This window comes from Pseudophryne corroboree, chromosome 6 (assembly GCF_028390025.1).
Source record: "Pseudophryne corroboree isolate aPseCor3 chromosome 6, aPseCor3.hap2, whole genome shotgun sequence".
In the NCBI taxonomy this organism is placed as follows: domain Eukaryota; kingdom Metazoa; phylum Chordata; class Amphibia; order Anura; family Myobatrachidae; genus Pseudophryne; species Pseudophryne corroboree.
The window spans coordinates 750581256-750597403 of record NC_086449.1 but is presented as its reverse complement, the minus strand read 5'-3'; the positions used below and the strand labels follow the sequence as shown (position 1 = coordinate 750597403).

At 45.0% G+C, this 16148-nt stretch overlaps 1 protein-coding gene across 1 annotated transcript in view; it reads right to left on the bottom strand.

Annotated features, from left to right (window-relative positions):
• MGAT4B (alpha-1,3-mannosyl-glycoprotein 4-beta-N-acetylglucosaminyltransferase B) overlaps nucleotides 1-16148 on the bottom strand; it is a 530095-nt gene that overhangs the window by 196097 nt on the left and 317850 nt on the right. Inside the window, exons 6-7 of the mRNA XM_063928535.1 lie at nucleotides 9064-9177; nucleotides 6160-6235 (exon numbers count right to left, since the gene is read on the bottom strand). Coding sequence (XP_063784605.1) covers nucleotides 6160-6235; nucleotides 9064-9177 — 190 coding nt within the window. The remainder of the gene's footprint in view (nucleotides 1-6159; nucleotides 6236-9063; nucleotides 9178-16148) is intronic.

Here is a 16148-nt window from a genome sequence, read left to right as displayed (position 1 = left end):
GCTGCACACGGCAATGGCGGGATCGCAGCAGGTATCGGGAGATACCTGCTGCGATTCCTCCTTCTTACATTTCAGGGATGCATAATATTTGTGGCTAGCCCCTGAAAAGGAGTGTTTTCAGGGACATAGCTGTAAAATAAGAATTTACTTACCGATAATTCTATTTCTCGGAGTCCGTAGTGGATGCTGGGGTTCCTGAAAGGACCATGGGGAATAGCGGCTCCGCAGGAGACAGGGCACAAAAAGTAAAGCTTTCCGATCAGGTGGTGTGCACTGGCTCCTCCCCCTATGACCCTCCTCCAAGCCTCAGTTAGGTACTGTGCCCGGACGAGCGTACACAATAAGGGAGGAATTTTGAATCCCGGGTAAGACTCATACCAGCCACACCAATCACACCGTACAACTTGTGATCAAACCCAGTTAACAGTATGATAACAGAGGAGCCTCTGAAAGATGGCTTCCTAAACAATAACCCGAATTAGTTAACAATAACTATGTACAATTATTGCAGATAATCCGCACTTGGGATGGGCGCCCAGCATCCACTACGGACTCCGAGAAATAGAATTATCGGTAAGTAAATTCTTATTTTCTCTATCGTCCTAGTGGATGCTGGGGTTCCTGAAAGGACCATGGGGATTATACCAAAGCTCCCAAACGGGCGGGAGAGTGCGGATGACTCTGCAGCACCGAATGAGAGAACTCCAGGTCCTCCTTAGCCAGAGTATCAAATTTGTAAAATTTTACAAACGTGTTCTCCCCTGACCACGTAGCTGCTCGGCAAAGTTGTAATGCCGAGACCCCTCGGGCAGCCGCCCAAGATGAGCCCACCTTCCTTGTGGAGTGGGCCTTTACAGATTTAGGCTGTGGCAGGCCTGCCACAGAATGTGCAAGTTGGATTGTGCTACAGATCCAACGAGCAATCGTCTGCTTAGACGCAGGAGCACCAATCTTGTTGGGTGCATACAATATAAACAACGAGTCAGATTTTCTGACTCCAGCTGTCCTTGCAATATATATTTTTAATGCTCTGACAACGTCCAGTAACTTGGAGTCCTCCAAGTCACTTGTAGCCGCAGGCACTACAATAGGCTGGTTCAGATGAAATGCTGACACCACCTTAGGGAGAAAATGCGGACGAGTCCGCAGTTCTGCCCTGTCCGAATGGAAAATCAGATATGGGCTTTTGTAAGATAAAGCTGCCAGTTCTGACACTCTCCTGGCCGAAGCCAGGGCTAGTAACATGGTCACTTTCCATGTGAGATATTTTAAATCCACCTTTTTTAGTGGTTCAAACCAATGAGATTTTAGAAATTCCAAAACCACATTGAGATCCCACGGTGCCACTGGAGGCACCACAGGAGGCTGTATATGCAGCACTCCCTTAACAAAAGTCTGGACTTCAGGAACTGAAGCCAATTCTTTTTGAAAGAAAATCGACAGGGCCGAAATTTGAACCTTAATAGATCCCAATTTGAGACCCATAGACAATCCTGATTGCAGGAAATGTAGGAATCGACCCAGTTGAAATTCCTCCGTCGGAGCACTCCGATCCTCGCACCACGCAACATATCTTCGCCAAATGCGGTGATAGTGTTGCACGGTTACTTCCTTCCTTGCTTTAATCAAAGTAGGAATGACTTCTTCCGGCATGCCTTTTTCCTTTAGGATCCGGCGTTCAACCGCCATGCCGTCAAACGCAGCCGCGGTAAGTCTTGAAACAGACAGGGACCCTGCTGAAGCAAGTCCCTCCTTAGAGGTAGAGGCCACGGATCTTCCGTGATCATCTCTTGAAGTTCCGGGTACCAAGTCCTTCTTGGCCAATCCGGAACCACTAGTATCGTTCTTACGCCTCTTTGCCGTATAATTCTCAATACTTTTGGTATGAGAGGCAGAGGAGGAAACACATACACCGACTGGTACACCCAAGGCGTTACCAGCGCGTCCACAGCTATTGCCTGCGGATCTCTTGACCTGGCGCAATACCTGTCCAGTTTTTTGTTGAGGCGAGACGCCATCATGTCCACCATTGGTCTTTCCCAACGGGTTACCAGCATGTGGAAGACTTCCGGATGAAGTCCCCACTCTCCCGGGTGAAGGTCGTGTCTGCTGAGGAAGTCTGCTTCCCAGTTGTCCACTCCCGGGATGAACACTGCTGACAGTGCTATCACATGATTCTCTGCCCAGCGAAGAATCCTTGCAGCTTCTGCCATTGCACTCCTGCTTCTTGTGCCGCCCTGTCTGTTTACATGGGCGACTGCCGTGATGTTGTCCGACTGGATCAACACCGGTTTTCCTTGAAGCAGAGGTTCTGCCTGGCTTAGAGCATTGTAGATTGCTCTTAGTTCCAGAATGTTTATGTGAAGAGACGTTTCCAGGCTCGTCCACACTCCCTGGAAGTTTCTTCCTTGTGTGACTGCTCCCCAGCCTCTCAGGCTGGCGTCCGTGGTCACCAGGATCCAATCCTGTATGCCGAATCTGCGGCCCTCCAATAGATGAGCACTCTGCAACCACCACAGAAGAGATACCCTTGTCCTTGGAGACAGGGTTATCCGCTGGTGCATCTGAAGATGCGACCCTGACCATTTGTCCAACAGATCCCTCTGGAAAATTCGTGCATGGAATCTGCCGAATGGAATTGCTTCGTAAGAAGCCACCATTTTTCCCAGGACTCTTGTGCATTGATGTACAGACACCTTTCCTGGTTTTAGGAGGTTCCTGACAAGCTCGGATAACTCCTTGGCTTTTTCCTCCGGGAGAAAAACCTTTTTCTGAACCGTGTCCAGAATCATCCCTAGGAACAGCAGACGAGTTGTCGGCATTAACTGGGATTTTGGAATATTCAGAATCCAGCCGTGCTGTTTTAGCACTTCTTGAGACAGTGCTAATCCCATCTCTAGCTGTTCTCTGGACCTTGCCCTTATTAGGAGATCGTCCAAGTATGGGATAATTAATACGCCTTTTCTTCGAAGAAGAATCATCATCTCGGCCATTACCTTTGTAAAGACCCGAGGTGCCGTGGACAATCCGAACGGCAGCGTCTGAAACTGATAGTGACAGTTTTGTACAACGAACCTGAGGTACCCCTGGTGTGAGGGGTAAATTGGAACGTGGAGGTACGCATCCTTGATGTCCAAGGACACCATAAAGTCCCCTTCTTCCAGGTTCGCTATCACTGCTCTGAGTGACTCCATTTTGAACTTGAACTTCTTTATGTACAGGTTCAAGGACTTCAGATTTAGAATAGGTCTTACCGAGCCGTCCGGCTTCGGTACCACAAATAGAGTGGAATAATACCCCTTTCCCTGTTGTAGAAGAGGTACCTTGACTATCACCTGCTGAGAGTACAGCTTGTGAATGGCTTCCAAAACCGTCTCCCTTTCGGAGGGGGACGTTGGTAAAGCAGACTTCAGGAAACGGCGAGGCGGATCTGTCTCTAGTTCCAACCTGTACCCCTGAGATATTATCTGCAGGATCCAGGGATCTACCTGCGAGTGAGCCCACTGCGCGCTGAAATTCTTGAGACGACCCCCCACCGCCCCCGAGTCCGCTTGAGAAGCCCCAGCGTCATGCTGAGGCTTTTGTAGAAGCGGGGGAGGGCTTCTGTTCCTGGGAAGGAGCTGCCTGTTGGTGTCTCTTCCCCCTTCCTCTGCCTCGTGGCAGATATGAATATCCCTTTGCTCTCTTGTTTTTAAAGGAACGAAAGGGCTGCGGTTGAAAAGTCGGTGTCTTTTTCTGTTGGGGAGTAGCTTGAGGTAAAAAGGTGGATTTCCCGGCTGTAGCCGTGGCCACCAAATCTGATAGACCGACTCCAAATAACTCCTCCCCTTTATACGGCAAAACTTCCATATGCCGTTTTGAGTCCGCATCGCCTGACCACTGTCGCGTCCATAAACTTCTTCTGGCCGAAATGGACATAGCACTTACCCGTGATGCCAGTGTGCAGATATCCCTCTGTGCATCACGCATATAAAGAAATGCATCCTTTATTTGCTCTAAAGACAGTAAAACATTGTCCCTATCCAGGGTATCAATATTTTCAATCAGGGACTCTGACCAAGCTACTCCAGCACTGCACATCCAGGCTGTCGCTATAGCTGGTCGTAGTATAACACCTGTATGTGTGTATATACTTTTTTGGATATTTTCCATCCTCCTATCTGCTGGATCTTTAAGTGCGGCCGTCTCAGGAGAGGGTAACGCCACTTGTTTAGATAAGCGTGTGAGCGCCTTGTCCACCCTAGGAGGTGTTTCCCAGCGCGCCCTAACCTCTGGCGGGAAAGGGTATAAAGCCAATAACTTCTTTGAAATTAGCATCTTTTTATCGGGGGCAACCCACGCTTCATCACATACATCATTTAGTTCTTCTGATTCAGGAAAAACTATAGGTAGTTTTTTCACACCCCACATAATACCCTGTTTAGTGGTACCTGTAGTATCAGCTAAATGTAACGCCTCCTTCATTGCCAAAATCATATAACGTGTGGCCCTACTGGAAAATACGGTTGATTCGTCACCGTCGCCACTGGAATCAGTGCCTGTGTCTGGGTCTGTGTCGACCGACTGAGGCAAAGGGCGTTTTACAGCCCCTGACGGTGTTTGAGGCGCCTGGACAGGCACTAACTGATTGTCCGGCCGTCTCATGTCGTCAAACGACTGCTTTAGCGTGTTGACACTATCCCGTAATTCCATAAATAAAGGCATCCATTCTGGTGTCGACCCCCTAGGAGGTGACATCCCCATATTTGGCAATTGCTCCGCCTCCACACCAATATCGTCCTCATACATGTCGACACACACGTACCGACACACAGCAGACACACAGGGAATGCTCTTAACGAAGACAGGACCCCACTAGCCCTTTGGGGAGACAGAGGGAGAGTTTGCCAGCACACACCAAAAGCGCTATATATGACAGGGATAGCCTTATAATAAGTGCTCCCTGTATAGCTGCTTTTATAATATAATTTTTGCCACTATTTTGCCCCCCCTCTCTTGTTTTACCCTGTTTCTGTAGTGCAGTGCAGGGGAGAGACCTGGGAGCCGTCCTGACCAGCGGAGCTGTGTAAGGAAAATGGCGCTGTGTGCTGAGGAGATAGGCCCCGCCCCTTTTTCGGCGGGCTCGTCTCCCGCTCTTTAGTGTATTCTGGCAGGGGTTAAATATCTCCATATAGCCCCCGGAGGCTATATGTGAGGTATTTTTTAGCCAAATAGGTTTTCATTTGCCTCCCAGGGCGCTCCCCTCCCAGCGCCCTGCACCCTCAGTGACTGCCGTGTGAAGTGTGCTGAGAGGAAAATGGCGCACAGCTGCAGTGCTGTGCGCTACCTTTAGAAGACTGAGGAGTCTTCTGCCGCCGATTCTGGACCTCTTCATGTTTCAGCATCTGCAAGGGGGCCGGCGGCGAGGCTCCGGTGACCATCCAGGCTGTACCTGTGATCGTCCCTCTGGAGCTGATGTCCAGTAGCCAAGAAGCCAATCCATCCTGCACGCAGGTGAGTTCACTTCTTCTCCCCTAAGTCCCTCGTTGCAGTGATCCTGTTGCCAGCAGGACTCACTGTAAAATAAAAAACCTAAGCTAAACTTTCTCTAAGCAGCTCTTTAGGAGAGCCACCTAGATTGCACCCTTCTCGGCCGGGCACAAAAATCTAACTGAGGCTTGGAGGAGGGTCATAGGGGGAGGAGCCAGTGCACACCACCTGATCGGAAAGCTTTACTTTTTGTGCCCTGTCTCCTGCGGAGCCGCTATTCCCCATGGTCCTTTCAGGAACCCCAGCATCCACTAGGACGATAGAGAAATATTATTTAATAAATGGGTCCCGTAGTACTTAATAAATGTGCTTGTTCCAGTCCTAGATACTTGCGTTTAAAATGTGTCCCATCATTATGGGACACCCTGAATAAGACAAACAAGAAAAGAAACAGCCTGGGAACCCGGACAGTTCCAAAACATTGAAATGCAGTGGGTTCTACAATTCATAACTAGGCAACAGGGGCCTAAATAATGAACAGTAGGCCAATGCCATCTGTACCAGAAACATGGAAGCCATAACATAACCATTGTGTTGTCAATTTTTACTTTGCAAAACAATTACACACAAAAATAAAAAAGAGGTTTTTATTTCCCCTGAGCCTGTTGCAAAAACTGTGTGTATACATACCTGCACGTAGTATGTGCCCTTTGATTGGGCGTACATCATTAAGAAGCAATAATCCAGATTTTGTTTTGTCCTCCACCTGCAAACAAACAAAGATCGACATTCAGTTTACAGCGAGATGTTTGGTGAGACAAATTGTTAAAGATAATTACTTTAATGGAGATTTCCCATTTGCAGCTTCTATATTTTAGTGTCTGCAATGTGCTCCTAATTTGTGTAAGCATTCTGGTAGCACTGACGGGGCACACACACCATAATGGTTGACCATCATTACCGTGAAAGCCACAAATACAAATGCAAAATAAAATAATAAAAAAGGAGGAGGAGGAAATTACAGAAATGATTTGAAAACAATTTCGTAGAAACAGATGTGATCACCCAATGAATTCTGTTAATCACTGAAAGGAGAACCGCAGAACCGTTTAATGTAGAGGGAAATGACAGGATCATTGGATGGAAAACAAAGGCAAAATTTTTAAATGAACAATAGTATACGGTGCTCCAAATGATAGAAACACAATTACCTGGGAAACGGACAAAGAATGTCAAGGATAGCAAATTAATTACCTGGAAAATCATGCAATAAAGAATTGCCCAAGAAGAAAAGGTGCATTTATTTTAAAACAAATAGACAAGTAATTTAAAGGATAGGCGTAGAAATTAGAACACATAATGAAAAACAACATACAATGTGGTGTTGACAGAATTTTTTTTTACATTATATATATATATATAAATATATATATATATATATATATATATATATATATATATATACATACACCAGCAAATAGAAAACCACAGCACTCGCCACCCCAGAAGCGGGGTGCAGTATCTGCACTCACCACTAATAGGGTGGGGTGCATGTAGCCCATGGCCACCTACTCAAAAATATAGAAACAAAAAGTTCAGCACTCACCAAAATGAGCTCACTTATCCTCACAACATCAATTAATAAATGAATAAATTATGGGGGTTTAGTTAGTGAATTGGCCAATGCACGGAAGCCTGCATACTGCTCGCCAAGGTGCCCCACCTTCATGCAGGTCCTACACTATCACAAAATCGAGTGCGGATACTGCACCCCGCTTCTGGGGTGGCGAGTGCTGTGGTTTTCTATTTGCTGGTATATTTTAGGGTTAATCCTTGGTTAACTCATTAACTGTGGCCACAAACTTTGTTCATGCACCCCAATTATCTTAAACCTGTGTCAGCTGCCCTATAGTAATTTATCAGCCAGTGTCAGGTGACTAGTGTACCTTTTAAAAGCCATGCAGTTCATAGCAGGGACACCTTACACCAAGTAGGCATATTTGCAGTAATATTATGTGATACAGTTGCCAGGTTTTAATTTTTATGATTTTGTGATAGTGTAGGACCTGCATGAAGGTCGGGTACCTTGGCGAGCGGTATGCAGGCTTCCGTGCATTGGCCAATTCCCTAACTAAACCCCCATCATTTATTCATTTATTCATTGATGTTGTGAGGATAAGTGAGCTCATTTTGGTGAGTGCTGAACTTTTTGTTTCTATATATATATATATATATATATATATATATATATATTTATTTAGACCTAATTCTGCGCTATATGTAAGCTACACCCTGGGAGGTACTCTCTGTTAGATGGAGTACAGATAGATGTACACACAAAAATGGATTCCAAAGGGAGCTAGATAAACTGAGTGGGTTAACTAAATCCTATCTTCAAGTTGTGACCCACAGTTTATAATAATCATTTATTCATAAATCTTGCAATAAACCACAAAATGTACAATTTTTGTAAAAGATTTACATCAATATTAAAAGCTTAATACTTTAAAACATAAATGATGTGTTATATGTGGTACTTCTTAATCCAATGACCACTCAAAAGCTGTTTTGATGATCTCACAACCGTGAGATTACTCACGGTTGTGAGGGGTTACTCACGGTTGTGAGATCATCAAAACAGCTTTTGAGTGGTCATTGGATTAAGAAATACCACATATAACACATTATTTATGTTTTAAAGTATTAAGCTTTTCATATTGATGTAAATCTTTTACAAAAATTGTACATTTTGTGGTTTATTGCCACATTTATGAATAAATGATTATTATAAACTGTGGGTCATAACTTGAAGATAGGACTTCGTTGACCCGCTCAGTTTATCTAGCTCCCTTGGGAATCCCTTTGTGTGTGTGTGTGTGTGTGTGTGTGTGTGTGTGTGTGTGTGTGTGTGTGTATATATATATATATATATATATATATATGAACACACACACACACACACACACACACACACACAACAGGTTCCTGACAGTAGCACCTCCAGAAAAGTCTCCTGTTAGCGGAGACTCACAGAAAATAAATACTACACTTATCTGAGGGTGCTAAGAATGATGTTCAAGGTAATTGGACCAAACCGATTACAGTTTGTGTTATAAAGTATATAAATAGAATGAAAAAAAAATTTGGTGACTAAATCTTGAATGTATGGAAAAAAAAATATTTATTCAATTTATATACTTTATAACACAAATTGTAATAGGTTTGGTGTCCAATTACCTTAAACATCATTCTTAGCGCCCACAGATCAGTGTAGTGTATATATATATATATATATATATATATATATCCCCATTAGAGACCAGCCCAGGAACATCACGTTCTTTGAAGGTAAGATTAACACTGGAAGATAGAAGAAAGTGATTTCTAATCTCCCTGTGACACAAAAGGTGCTTCACTTCTGCTCGGAAAAGCAGAAGTCAAATCTAGATGTCAAGGTTATTTAATATGCTTTGTATTACAAGACGGGAGGAAACAGAATTATTGTTGATCATTCCACTTTCCTGGCTACATCAGGGGCTCAGAAAACACTGAACTAGGAGAAATAAAAATACTAAAATATCATTTCCAAATTACCTGACACGCTCTCTGGGATCACCAAAAGATTCTCGAAGCCGGGAAAAATCGGGATAAAAATTGGGAGATGGGGATATAACTTCTAAAAGGCCTGATTGGATTTCATTTGGGAACCTGTAGACAAACACAAATAAATATGACATGCATTTTGATATTCAAACGAAAATATATATATTTGCATTTAAAATCCACCTGTCATCCATATTGTTTGCTAAAACTCTGTCCCAGAGGATGCAGGATACCCACCCATCATAAAGCAGTAACATTATGGAGGTTGGGGATTTAACATCACAATTACTGGTTCAGACAACAAAAAGCTATAATTTCACAGGTGGAGATTTATCAAAGCTTGGAGAGAGAGGTACCAACCAATCAGCTCCTGTCAATTCTCAAACACAGGCTGTAAAATTACAGGAGGTGTTTGGTTGATACTTTATCTCTCACCAACCTTTGATAAATCTAGCCTTAGTGAGGTCACTGGTACCTTTGATCAAAATTTAGAGAAAACTATGAACTGTAAAGGTCCAGAAAGCATCAACTATGTGTAGTTACCGTTCAGTAGCCAATAGGCTTTTCTTACTGAGTCTATAGATTATTATTTATTGTTATCAACATCTATTTATATAGTGCTAGCATATACCATTGCGCATTACCAATTGGAAGCACATTAATAAAACATGAATGGCCAATACCAGACAGAGCTATGACGGCAAAATTACTGTCTATAAGGAAATAGGAAATGGACACAAGGGGTAATTCTACATGTAGAAAGTATGAGCCAGTCATACAGCAATTTTGGCATTCAATTTAGCCTGGAATCCGAGACCGCAAAGGAAACATCTTGTCAAAGTCGAAAAATATTGCAGTACACACATCAAGTACAAACTACACACAGATGGCCTCCGTGCGCGTACTTATTCTGCCGTGCGTGCACATATTCACAATTTGCGCATGGTCGCTCCCGCGGTCCTGCTTATTAGCGCGTGGTATGAGTATTTACGGTAGTGTTTGTAGTCGCATGGAAAAGCCATAAAAACACATTACATATTTAATCCAAATAGTGCACAATGTACACATAGTATCCCTGCATCAAACCAGCAGGTTACAACAGTTTAAATGGTATCAGAACAAAGGGATTCACCTTTACAGGATAGGAGGGGACAGAACAAGGTTATAAGGTGGTGTTTGGTGTCCAGCTGTAGGGTATTTTAAGGGCAATATTCCGGTGTTGGTTTGCAGAAGATCGCACGCTCCTGCGAATAGTTATGCGCAGGAGCAGAATATAAATATTAACTGTGTTTACTGTACATTTGGTATGCGGCGGGAACCCAGAGGAGACCACCTGCAAGGGCACCTGGAACAGACATCGCCCACCTATTCAAACCAACCTATGACCTCTCCTGTACTGTAAATGACCATCCCTGTGTCCAATGGACAAAGAGATTACAGTATCCATTGTGTTAGGTTTTGGAATATTGTATAAAAGAGCCAGCTGCATGCCCGGCCAGTACACAGACTCTGAAGGTCATCTACCTTGATGACTGAGGACCAGACTGGGAAGCGCAGGCGAAACCAAACACGTATGTACCACTGATTGTAGCCATTCTTCTATTGTATTGTATTGTTTATATTGTAACCCCCTGCAAGTAAAGAACCGTTGGTGGGTTAGACCCCAACCTAGTTTTGAATTACAATTGGTTTCGTGTCCCATTTCCTTGCTAAGGTTTAAAGTGTATTTACAGCCACTCGGGCTGCTGCATTGTGCTAACAGCGTATAGGCCTGTGTACGCAAACTGGGTAGTCACTATGCCCTTTCGGCGTACGTATGCAGAGTGCGGACACTGAACGATCTTGTGTACGTAAGGTTTGTGAACAATATAAGGGTGAAATGTTAATTACAGCGGCCGCAGTGGCTCAATATTATAGTGTATCAAGTGTGTTTAAAGTATAAGCTTTTTAGTCCTGTAAGTAAACCGACGTTTACAATCTCTATTATATACCGTTCCCTCCTGGCTCCTATTTCCCCTGACCAAGAATTACATGAAGTAGCCTGGGAGTCAGATCTCCCATCTCCTTTAGAAGATTAGGAGTGGTACAACATTAGATTGAGAATAGCTAAAGCCTCAATCAGTGTAGCCGTCAGAGAGACATGTTATAAAATATACAGTAGATGGTACTTGGTTCCATCTAAGCTCCGCTTCATCTTCCCATCAACCTCAAATTTATGTTGGAAAACTGTGGAGTAGTGGGTATGTTTATCCATGTGTGGAGGTCGTGTCCGACTATTCAGAACTTCTGGAATCAAATATGGTCACTCCTTTCACAGATTCTTTACACACCGGTTACAGGCAATGTTCCAACGGCACTACTATGTGCCCCAGTTCCTATGATTAGCACACATCAAGATAAGCTCATACTACATGTGCGTAACGCAGCCAAATCTTTGATAGCTAAACACTTGAAATGTGCTTCTGCACCTTCACTGACCGCTCTGTTTGATTGTGTCCATTTCATTGCCTCAATGGAATATATTACGAGTCTACAAGCCAATACTGTGTCAACTTTTCATAAAATATGATCCCCCTGGTATCTTTTCCGTTCTACCCTCTCCCTGGACTTTGCTGATTCCTTTGTTTCCATATCCCCTCTTCCCTATGTTTATATTGTTTTACTGTACTTCCACTCATTATCCTTTAATTTGTTATATACTATTAGATTGTCCTAACTTGCTTCATTCCTACTTTTTTTTCTTTCCTTATTTATGATTGTACTGAATATATTCCTTACCTTGAGGATTATATTTCGATGTTCTCTCAGCTTATATTTTATACTGTATATGTTGATTTTCCTGTATACTTCTATACCACTGTTCTCTTTATTCATAAAATACAAAACTATTGTTTAAAAAAATGTAGCCTGGAATCAGAGAATTGTTTGAGCATGAGAGAACACATGTACATTTTGTTTGAACTGTGTAGAGGTAACTGAGGAAATTAGCTTAGGGAGGTTAAGTGGGTGGTCATACAAAACTGAAATCTGCTATAGTAATGTTTGACCCAAATGACTTTACTATACTGCACTTGTTCCAAAACGATGACTTGAGGTTTTGTAATGTGTATCATTTACTGCATTTCCAAACCCCTCTTCCAGGATAACCTGCTTATATCCACTTCCATTATGTATTTCCGCAATCTGGCCACACAGTAGCTACCTGCTCTTTACATCAATCCTCCTCCAGCCTCAGCCAAGGCTCACATTACATGCAGTGAGGTTAGCAGGGAGAGTTGCTGGCATCTGGTTGATAGCCTACTTTGATGAAGGAGGAGGTACCGTGTGAACAGTGCATGGTGTTTGCTGTCAGAGTGTGAATGACATGTCTGGCATAGATCCACCTCAACAGGTAGTCCTATGGAGTGTCTGCATCCTTGCTTACTGCATAAGAGAGGAAGCTAGCAGGGGTTCCCGACAACACAATATGTAATACATATTACAAACACAAAAGATTCTGCCGTGATAAAAAGGTGCTATTAAAACCCAATCACTTTGAGCATGCATTACAATAAGACACTGATACTTTCCATGAAGCAATCCCTTTCATCAAAGTACTAGAAAAATAAGAATTTACTCACCGGTAATTCTATTTCTCGTAGTCCGTAGTGGATGCTGGGAACTCCGTAAGGACCATGGGGAATAGCGGCTCCGCAGGAGACTGGGCACAACTAAGAAAGATTTAGGACTACCTGGTGTGCACTGGCTCCTCCCTCTATGCCCCTCCTCCAGACCTCAGTTAGGAAACTGTGCCAGGAAGAGCTGACACAATAAGGAAAGGATTTTGAATCCCGGGTAAGACTCATACCAGCCACACCAATCACACCGTACAACTCGTGATACTATACCCAGTTAACAGTATGAATAACAACTGAGCCTCACGAAAAGATGGCTCATAACAATAACCCTTTAGTTAGGCAATAACTATATACAAGTATTGCAGACAATCCGCACTTGGGATGGGCGCCCAGCATCCACTACGGACTACGAGAAATAGAATTACCGGTGAGTAAATTCTTATTTTCTCTGACGTCCTAGTGGATGCTGGGAACTCCGTAAGGACCATGGGGATTATACCAAAGCTCCCAAACGGGCGGGAGAGTGCGGATGACTCTGCAGCACCGAATGAGCAAACTCAAGGTCCTCCTTAGCCAAGGTATCAAACTTGTAGAATTTAGCAAACGTGTTTGAACCTGACCAAGTAGCCGCTCGGCAAAGTTGTAAAGCCGAAACCCCTCGGGCAGCCGCCCAAGAAGAGCCCACTTTCCTTGTGGAATGGGCTTTTACAGATTTAGGATGCGGCAGTCCAGCCGCAGAATGCGCAAGTTGAATCGTACTACAGATCCAGCGAGCAATAGACTGCTTTGAAGCAGGAGCACCCAGCTTGTTGGGCGCATACAGGATAAATAGCGAGTCAGTTTTCCTGACTCCAGCCGTCCTGGAAACATAGACTTTCAGGGCCCTGACTACGTCCAGCAACTTGGAATCCTCCAAGTCCTTAGTAGCCGCAGGCACCACAATAGGTTGGTTCAAATGAAAAGCTGATACCACCTTAGGAAGAAATTGGGGACGAGTCCTCAATTCCGCCCTATCCATATGGAAAATCAGATAAGGGCTTTTACATGACAAAGCCGCCAATTCTGACACACGCCTGGCCGAAGCCAAGGCCAACAGCATGACCACTTTCCACGTGAGATATTTTAGTTCCACGGTTTTAAGTGGCTCAAACCAATGTGACTTAAGGAAATCCAACACCACGTTGAGATCCCAAGGTGAAACTGGAGGCACAAAAGGGGGCTGAATATGCAGCACTCCTTTTACAAAAGTCTGAACTTCAGGCAGTGAAGCCAGTTCTTTTTGGAAGAAAATCGACAGAGCCGAAATCTGGACCTTAATGGAAACTAATTTGAGGCCCATAGTCACCCCTGACTGTAGGAAGTGCAGAAATCGACCCAGCTGAAATTCCTCCGTTGGGGCCCTTCTGGCCTCACACCACGCAACATATTTTCACCATATGCGGTGATAATGGTTTGCGGTCACCTCCTTCCTAGCTTTAATCAGCGTAGGGATGACTTCCTCCGGAATGCCCTTTTCTTTTAGGATCCGGTGTTCAACCGCCATGCCGTCAAACGCAGCAGCGGTAAGTCTTGAAACAGACAAGGCCCCTGCTGAGGCAGGTCCTGTCTGAGCGGCAGAGGCCATGGGTCCTCTGAGATCATTTCTTGAAGTTCTGGGTACCAAGCTCTTCTTGGCCAATCCGGAACCACAAGTATAGTTCTCACTCCTCTTCTTCTTCTTATTCTCAGTACCTTGGGTATGAGAGGCAGAGGAGGGAACACATAAACCGACTGGTACACCCACGGTGTCACTAGAGCGTCCACAGCTATCGCCTGAGAGTCCCTTGACCTGGCGCAATATCTTTTTAACTTTTTGTTGAGGCGGGACGCCATCATGTCCACCTGTGGCCTTTCCCACCGGTGTACAACCATTTGGAAGACTTCTGGATGAAGTCCCCACTCTCCCGGGTGGAGGTCGTGTCTGCTGAGAAAGTCTGCTTCCCAGTTGTCCACTCCGGGAATGAACACTGCTGACAGTGCTAACACATGATTTTCCGCCCATCGGAGAATCCTTGTGGCTTCTGCCATTGCCATCCTGCTTCTTGTGCCGCCCTGTCGGTTTACATGGGCGACCGCCGTGATGTTGTCTGACTGGATCAGCACCGGCTGGTGTTGAAGCAGGGGTCTTGCCTGACTTAGGGCATTGTAAATGGCCCTCAGTTCCAGAATATTTATGTGTAGGGAAGTCTCCTGACTCGACCATTGTCCCTGGAAGTTTCTTCCCTGTGTGACTGCCCCCCAACCTCGAAGGCTGGCATCCGTGGTCACCAGGATCCAGTCCTGTATGCCGAATCTGCGGCCCTCTAGAAGATGAGCACTCTGCAGCCACCACAGCAGCGACACCCTGGCCCTTGGAGACAGGGTTATCAGCCGATGCATCTGAAGATGCGATCCGGACCACTTGTCCAACAGATCCCACTGAAAGATCCTTGCATGGAACCTTCCGAATGGAATTGCTTCGTAAGAAGCCACCATCTTTCCCAGGACTCGCGTGCAGTGGTGCACCGACACCTATTTTGGTTTTAGGAGGTCTCTGACTAGAGATGACAACTCCTTGGCCTTCTCCTCCGGGAGAAACACCTTTTTCTGTTCTGTGTCCAGAACCATCCCCAGGAACAGCAGACGCGTTGTAGGAACCAGCTGCGACTTTGGAATATTCAGGATCCAGCCGTGCTGTTGTAGCACTTCCCGAGCTAGTGCTACTCCGATCAACAACTGTTCCCTGGACCTCGCCTTTATAAGGAGATCGTCCAAGTACGGGATAATTATAACTCCCTTTTTTCGAAGGAGTATCATCATTTCGGCCATTACCTTGGTAAATACCCTCGGTGCCGTGGACAGACCAAACGGCAACGTCTGGAATTGGTAATGACAGTCCTGTACCACAAATCTGAGGTACTCCTGGTGAGGAGGGTAAATGGGGACATGCAGGTAAGCATCCTTGATGTCCAGTGATACCATGTAATCCCCTTCGTCCAGGCTTGCAATCACCGCCCTGAGCGATTCCATCTTGAACTTGAACCTTCTCATATCAGTGTTCAAGGATTTTAAATTTAAAATGGGTCTCACCGAACCGTCCGGTTTCGGTACCACAAACATTGTGGAATAGTAACCCCGTCCTTGCTGAAGGAGGGGTACCTTGATTATCACCTGCTGAGAATACAGCTAGTGAATCGCCTCCAGCACTGCCTCCCTGTCCGGGGGAGCTGTCGGTAAGGCAGATTTAAGGAAACGGCGAGGGGGAGAGGTCTCGAATTCCAGCTTGTACCCCTGAGATACTACTTGTAGAATCCAGGGATCCACCCGTGAGCGAGCCCACTGGTCGCTGAAGTTCTTGAGACGGGCCCCCACCGTACCTGGCTCCGCCTGTGGAGCCCCAGCGTCATGCGGTGGACTTAGAGGAAGCGGGGGAGGACTTTT